At 42.4% G+C, this 8,242-nt stretch overlaps 1 protein-coding gene across 3 annotated transcripts in view; it reads left to right on the plus strand.

Annotated features, from left to right (window-relative positions):
* The window catches only part of KLHL29 (kelch like family member 29), a 496,878-nt gene extending 489,522 nt beyond the window's left edge, over positions 1 to 7,356 (plus strand). For all 3 annotated transcript variants that reach the window (XM_073002224.2, XM_073002233.2, XM_073002241.2), the window contains one exon: positions 5,889 to 7,356. In XM_073002224.2, coding sequence (XP_072858325.2) covers positions 5,889 to 6,072 — 184 coding nt within the window. In that variant the 3' untranslated portion in view covers positions 6,073 to 7,356. The remainder of the gene's footprint in view (positions 1 to 5,888) is intronic.
* Positions 7,357 to 8,242: the final 886 nt, after the last annotated feature.

An 8,242-nucleotide genomic window follows, 5' to 3' on the forward strand; every position in this document is an offset into this window, starting at 1 on the left:
TAACCCTCTTCTTCAGATTCCTAATGTCAACAATGGTTTATGCCAAATAAAACATATTAATTAATTTAACATGCCACAGGATTCTGATGATTCTGCTACAAGAGACGACATGGCTACCCTTTGGAAGTTAACAAGAATTAATTAGTCATGTGCGATCAAGTTGCAGCTGATTTATAGCATCCCTCATCGGGGTTTTCAAGAGAAGTGAGATGTTTAAGGAATGATTTTACTCATTCCACTCCCCCAGTGAGTTTCCATGGCTAAGTGGAGATTCAAACCTTGCTATCCAGAGTCCTAGCCCATCACTCTATCCACTACACGACACTGGGCACAGTGGGTTCCAGAAACTGCACAGTTATATATTAAAATTGGCATCTTTATCCATGTCTGTGCCTATAACATACTGTTATAAATAGCATTCATTTAGCCCATTTGGACCTATGAAGAGGACTCAGTTTTGAATGGCCAGTTTAAGAAGGTCATCCTGTAAATCACTGTTCCAGCAAATGAGATTAGGCTTTACTGTGGCAGGGCAGTGCTGTGGGTAGACTCTGTTGATGGCCACCATGATCGGCTGTGGCCCAAGCATGTATCTCCATGGCTTAATGGCACCTGAAGTTCCTGGTTGGTCCCCCCAAAAGCAGAAGATTGGGAGGACTGCAGCTCCACCTGCTCCACTGCTTAAGTACCACTCAAGCCAGTGACCACCTTCTCCTTAACAGACGAGCAGCACCTACTGCTTTGGAGTCATGATGATGTCAGCAATGGGGGATGCCATCATCATCATGTTTGCCAGGGAAGCATGTCATGGCTATCAGGTGGCCACCAGCAGACTGAGTCTGGGCAACCCTGAGATATCCCTGTTTCATTTGAAATATTGTAAAATATTGCCAGTTTCCAAAATTTCCACATTTGAGGAACATTTGTAAAACATCGACCCATGTGGTCCAGATTCAGACTCCAGGCAGCAGCCAATTGGTTGGGTGGTCAAACAGCTGGCCTGCTTCACCTGGTGGGCCTTGCCAAAGGGCAGGTGACCATGGGAGGGAGGGATCCCCAAATCCTTTCAGTATGTCACAATATTGTGGTGGCCTCGTCTACAACTGAGTCATATCACATAACTAAGCACTATATAAATAAGATGCAATCCACCTGGAGCTTGGAAAGAACATGTTGCATATCACAAAATATCTGTAACCTTACTTTTTCAGCTGAGGAATGAGTGAGTGCATCATGAGTTTGTTTTTTAAAAGATAATGTAACAATGGGTTACTTTTTTTCCCTTGGAAAAGCAATGCCAGCAAAGTGTGGCCCCATGGGCTCCATGCAGGTTCCATGACATTCCTCCCTTGCTTTTCCTCCCAACAGGCTGGTCACCCTCTAGGTCAGGGAAAGGCAACCCCTAAGCTGGACGTTTGTAGGCAGGAAGATGGAGAATGCACTGCAACCGACTTTAACAGCCTTCGCACAGCAGAATGCCACTAAGCAAAATACCTTCGGTTACTGGCAATATCCTACAAGGATCCTACTCCAGGATACTTAAGCATAGGAAACAGTGGCATTATTAATTATATCAGAATGGAAAAGTGGGGGCAGTCACTTTTCCTGAGAGGTCAGACTTCGTTGGGACATTTCTGGGTGGCCTTTTTCTTTTCTAAAAACCATGACAGGGATGTTTTTTAAAAGGAACACTCTGGCTTCTTTTTTAATGGCTCTTTGGAACAGTTCCAGATAAATTAGTGTGTGTGGCCGTGTGCCCGCTTTCAGTTACTAAAATGGGTGGCAAGAATTAGAAAGAATGGGATGCACATGAAAATGCTAATTTAGTCACTTTAAATTTCTTTTATAAACTCAAGGACAGCTAAAGAAGATATTTCTTCATTTAAATGTTGTTTCTAGCCAAAGATTAACTTTTCTGGCCAAGGCAAACAGAGACGGTGAAAACCTCTCACCGCTATTAGCTTTGAAGCAAGGTGTTGCTGTTAAGCATGTTTGGTGACCATGTGCAGTGGTTCCCTTGAGAACAGAGCAAGGTCGGAGGAGCCTCAAGAGCGAACGGTTGCTGATAATTCAGCTCCAAGCTAATTGCCTCACCAGATGTTAAAGAGCATTGTTTGAGTGGAAGCACCATTTTAATTATTCCTGGTCTATGAGCAATAACTTTCAGTGGGCACGGATGATGGGCTTTGTATGAACCCTCTTAAAACCCAATACTCTGAAAGAATTGTTATGAAGGAATCTGTTGCCGGTTGAGGTCTATGTCTATTTTTCCTTCTTCTTCCAAGCCATCGTTCAATCCATAGCACAAAGTGGTGCACAGAATACATTTAAAGCCATCTAAATAGCCTTTGAGGTCTCACCTAGATTTCAAGCGTAATGAACGCGAGATGCTTGGCACTAATGGAAGGACAATTCTCACACACAAAAGCAGTTGACGTCCTTCCAGTAAGGGGGAATTATGCGTAGCCTCTTCAATGGTCAGTGTTTTGCATTGCCAACTTCTCCATCTGGCCTCCCCATCGTAGAGCCTTGAGTAATTCTTAAGTCCGTTTTGTAGTGGATGTTGAAAAACAATACAATAAATGCTGCCATGCCTCACCAAGGATTTCTTACAGCTCTGATGCACTCTTCTCAGTGTCCAGCTGAATACATTCAAGTGCAGAAGAGGTCTTTTCTTTTCTCACCCATCTGGGCAACTAAATTGACCGCCATTGTGATTTTTTAAAACTCCTTTCTCCCAATCTTTTTCTACACTGTGAGCTTAAGAAATGTGACTGTCTGATTATTGAATTTGATAGACCACTGTTGGGTTGTTGTTGTTGTTTGGTTGAAAAGCAGGCTAAACATTCCTTAAAGTCTTTGAGTAATTTTTTTTTTTTGCAATGAATAAAGCAAAAAAGAAACAAACATACAGAGAAGCGCCATGTGTAAAAATCAACATTTTTTTGAAGAAAAGGTTGAAGCACTAAGTTATTGCAATTGCATACTAGCTGCGTACTCAGGATCTTGCATTTGGTTGATGACATCTTGGACCAGGGATATCCTAAGATCAGCCTAGAAAAATTATATTTTTGGACCTGTAAGTTCCAGAATCACCTAGGCATGGTGACTGGGAGATTTTAGGAATATAGTCCAGAGAGAAATTTTTCAAAGTTCTCCATGTGTCCTAGTCTTCAAATTTCCAAAACACTGCAGTCATATGACCCCAAAATAGAAATACAATACAATAAATGCTGCCATGCCTCACCAAGGATGATGACATTTTGTAGGGCAACCCTTTATATGTCATTATGGCCATCAATTAAAAATTAAAAACATTCTGCAGAAATCTTGGGCTTCATATCTGAAAGGCCCAAGTGGAATGTCCAGTAGCAAAATATTATGGGAATGAAAGAGTGGTGCTAAACACACCCACCTCTGACTTAGAGCTTTGGTAAGGTAATCAGAAGCAAGGAGGCAGAAGAAGATGAAGGGCATGGCCGATCTTTTCCAGCCTGTCCAGATTGTATTTTGTCATAGAGATAATTGCGAGGCTAAGCAAACATGTGGAAATCTGGGGATAAATAAGAATGAGATCAATCATCTTTGAGAGCGAGAAAAGAGATGGGGGCAGCTGCCTCATCTATGGAAGAACTGCCAAACAAAGCATGCCAAGTAATAGGTTGGAAGGAAAAGTGAGATAATTGCTTCAGTCTGTTTTAATAAAGAGCATCTCCCCCCACATCACTTTGGCCCTTCGTTCCCATTTTTCTAACTGCACCTTTATGTTCAGAGCACAGGAAAAGTTGTTTTTTGAACCATAGCTTCCTAGCAAGCTATTTTCATGTTGATGTAAAGCAGCAACTCAGCAAATACAGAAAGGTGGGCGGGCGGGCGGGCACTGAATTTGATGTAATGTAAATTTTTCAATCCAATAGAGACAGCCAATCAGGTGCCCTAATTTAAGCAATTTCATTTCCCTCACAAAGGTTCCATTAAGCATCATTTTACAAAGAAAGACCCACACTGCACACCCTTGAGAGTGATTTAAAATGAGATTTTGCAAGGAATAGCCATAACTTTTCCGTAGCCTTCTCTCAGATTCTAGATGTGTTGTGCTCCACATAAAAGAACATCGGCCCCAAAGGAGCATGGCGGGTTGCGCTGTGTCCTGGGTTGCATGGGGCAGAAGCACTCCAAATCCCTATAAAATCCTTGAGGAACTGAATAGAATAATATGTGAGAGAAAGAAGATCAGGAATGGGAGACAGGGACCATCTATCAAAGTGTAGTAGACTTAGTTTCCCTCTCTGTCCCCCATCCTTGATCTTTTTTCAGGGTAGAGGCCAGAAAACAGTCTGATGTTGCTGCAGAATATCATGCCCACATTGCCAGCAATAAAAAAGGATGCCAAACTTCACATAACAAAGGGCAGGTATTCAGTCAGCCTAGGTGACCACAGTTGAATCGAAGTGCTTGTAGGTTTACTTACAGCCCTGTTTGCGTGTCTGACTCTTTGTGACCCCGTGGACCAGAGCATGCCAGGCCCTCCTGTCTTCCACTGCCCCCCAGAGTTGGGTCAAATTCATGTTGTAGCTTCAGTGACACTGTCCAACCATCTCGTCCTCTGTCATCCCCTTCTCCTCCTGCCTTCACACTTTCTTCAAACAACTGCATTAATAGACAATGAGACAGTTTTTTCCCTATCTTGATTGCCAGCTTCCTACAAGGACCTTTGCCATGTTAAATTGTTTAAAATAATGTGAGTGATGCTCAGGAGGAGAAGCATTAAATAATAAGAAAGCAGCTTCTTGGGAGAGAGGAGTTGCTTGGAAGAGTGTGTGTTGGCTCTGCTGTGTGTTTCTGTGTGCGTGTGTGTGTGCATGTGTGTGTGTTCTTAGCTCTTAATGAGATAAGAGGCAAGATGTGAAGGGGAAGGTGAGCAGGTGCTTTGAGTGTGTTTGCATGCACACCTCGTACTACCTTTCTATATCATTTCATGCTTTCACACGATTGAATCAATCCGAAAGGATCTGATATTTCAAAAAGTAGAAGGTTCCCAGGTGGAGGGGAAAGCTATGAATTGAGGAGGAGGGGGGATTCACATTTCCCTTTGCATCATCTGATCAATGAAGAAGAAAAAATGAGGATCAGCCTGCCCCAAACCCGTAACATTTTCTAGAGTTTCTGGCAATGTTTTCGCCCCCTGAGGCAACTCATTAGTTGTCAGTCATGTGACAGGTTATCATAATAGTGAGTGGTGGCATGCTGCCACAAGTGTGGTCACCTGTTGCCTGTGTCTGTCTGTGCGTGTGTTGTGCCTATAAAATAACACACAACAGAAGGCTCTTTTAAATATGCAGTCCATGCACTGAATACTCTATGTACAGACGCATCCTGTTTTGGAGATGCTCAGTAATCCTGCATTTCCCACAAAAGGTGAGCTATTATGCCACACATTCTCAACCCAGGTAATTTTGTAGGTTAAAAGCAAATCGGTCTATATGATATAATAACATCAACTGCCACAGCTGGTGGAAAAGACAAGGTCACGCTTCCAGGAATTGGTAGAAACAGCAGTTCTAGAGTGTTCTGTTTTCATTTGTAGATAGAGTGCCACAAGTGTGAAGCATTCTTGGACTTTTCCACATTGCCTGCATGACTTATACCATATTGTGGCTTGTCAGAGCCAGTCCCTCCCTGCTCCCCCCCCCAATTTAACTTGAAATAGCTTTTTTTACACAGTAGAAACATTATCAGAATTAACCAAAAAATGGTTGCTGGTATTACAGCTGAAAAGGACTGTGGACTTTTCTTTCCAGACAGCTGGTTTGATTCTTAAAGGTAGGGATTGATTAGTTAAATATTATTAACAGCATCTGTTTTGTTTGTTTGTTTGTTTTGCACAGTGCTGTGGTTCTTGATGGAAAGATTTATGCCACGGGTGGAATTGTCAGTAGTGAAGGCCCTGCGCTGGGAAACATGGAAGCCTACGATCCGAAGACAAACACGTGGACGCTTCTCCCCAATATGCCGTGCCCTGTGTTCCGACATGGCTGTGTAGTAATAAAAAAGTACATCCAGAGTGGTTGATGCCAGGGACAACTCGGCTGTCGAACTGGGTGTTGCCCACAGAAAGTAGGCAGGAAAAAAAGGAAACTGTCCCGGAGAGAAAAATCGAGGAAATGCAACCGACAAACGCTTGTCTAAATCTATGTATAATCTCTACATTGAATGTAGAAAATCATCCTCACCTTTTGGTGAACGGGGAGCAGAGAGCTCCAGGCTATGTACAATAGTGTGACTTAACACAAGTGTGCCACTAGATGTCATAGTGGCACTTGTTACAGACACAGGCATTTGGGTCTACTGAGGTGCAATAGCATTTCCCCTGAGTTGCTTAAGGGACAAGAGCGGACTTGTGTTCCACTGCTCAACAGAAAGCTCAATTCTTGAAATACTAACTGTGTTGATTAGGCTCTGCTGAATCCACATGAAGCATCGGGACTATTTGAAACGAAGGTCAAAGTGTCCTTACCACTTTGATTGCAACTTGTCTTTTCGCCCCCACCCCACCCCCCGTTTTTAACCCAACGATATGCTTTTCGATACCAATGACCGAGAGAGAGAACTTGTGTGTCAGACTGCATAGGGTGAAGTCAGTCTTCCATCTGAGCAAGTGTTCATTACAGCTCCTTAGAGCCGAGCTAACAAAGGATAGAAGTGTGTCTGTCTGTCTACTAGCATTCCATGTCCTTTTAATGAAAAGGTTTTCTGAAGTTGTTTGCCAATGTGAATGTGTGGTCGTGAGGAGGGCTTGTTTCTGCCTTTCTACTGTTTTTTCTACTGTATGGACAAAAAAAAAATTGACAGCTATGTTTCTATAAATTGAGAGGCATCTAGGAGCTTTTATTAAACTTTTATTTATCTATTCAAGGTTTAGAATGAAAATTCTGTGTTGGATTTCAATATTTTGAGCCAGTTATTTAAGGCAATGCCTTGTGAGGAAGATTGACATCACCACTGAGTGACAAGTCCACTAGCCAGGAGATATGCCACTGTCTATATTTTTTGTCAGATTACTCTGAAAGATCTTGTCTATTTTTTCAGACTTCCGTACTCTGCCCCTTCCCTTTCCCAGGTGTTGGCGGGAGTCTTTAAGGAAAGTCTATTTCCTTGAGAGGCTTCAGTGGCTGCTGCTTTAAGAATAAATGCTTTTGCGGCTTCTTACGATACCAGTTGAATAACAATGCATCAGGTTCTATCCTGCTTTAGAGAGAAGGTGTTGTGGGGAAAGGCTATTCTGTAGAGTTGTAAGTATATACACAGCAGGGCTATATTTTTATATGTATATTAAAATATTGTATATTCAGAGAAGCATTGTGATGTGAACATTTCTTTATAAAAATTGTGGGTTGGAGGAGATGAGATGGGAGAAACTTGGGCAATGGGATTACAGGGATAACAACAAACATAATTTACAATTAACCCTGAGCCAAGGAGCTGTTGCTGATTTAAGTGGGTGGGTAGATATAGTAGACACACTTGCCATCGCAGAATTGCATTGTGATTAGAGAAACAGCTAATTTCATCAGAGATACTTTACGCCCAATGCTAGAGACATCATGGAAAAGGCTTACATTCTTCAAAGTCTTCATCACTGGAAGCAATGGCACCGGGATTTTATTCACACAGGATGGGGTCTGTTAAGCCAGTCATAATTCAGTTGATGCAGCTGATACGTCCTCCAGAGGGCTTCTGTCCAAAACCAGAACCACTTAGAATGTTCCCTGTTGGCACAGCATCATTGTGTTAGTTTTTTTTTCTGCTCCAGGTCATTGGCTGGTGCTGATATTGGCAGGGAGACTCGCCATGCGGTGGCACCTTAATGCTCCAGGGGCAGCATAGTGTTTGTAGCCACATCCCCATGACAGGTGTCTCATCTGCTGCTCTTCCCCTCCTGTGCACTGCACATCCACCTGGGAGCAAGCTGCAACAGTTCCAGTGTGTGTCTTCCCCAGTATGTGTGCTTAGAATCACAAACTTTCTCTGACATTTAAGTAGTGGAAGAGAGGTACTGTCCACAGAGAGTTGATTTTGATACCAAATTATCAGTTTCTTTCTAAATTGGAATTTTTTTGAATAAACCTACTACAGGTGGCTGGCTGACTACATTAAAGTTTTTTTATTTAAAAAATAATAATTTATACCAAGCAGAGGGTTATTACAAACTTTGTATCCTGCCATGTTTCGAAGAAATGCT

Source organism: Pogona vitticeps, chromosome 1 (assembly GCF_051106095.1).
Source record: "Pogona vitticeps strain Pit_001003342236 chromosome 1, PviZW2.1, whole genome shotgun sequence".
Lineage (NCBI taxonomy): Eukaryota > Metazoa > Chordata > Lepidosauria > Squamata > Agamidae > Pogona > Pogona vitticeps.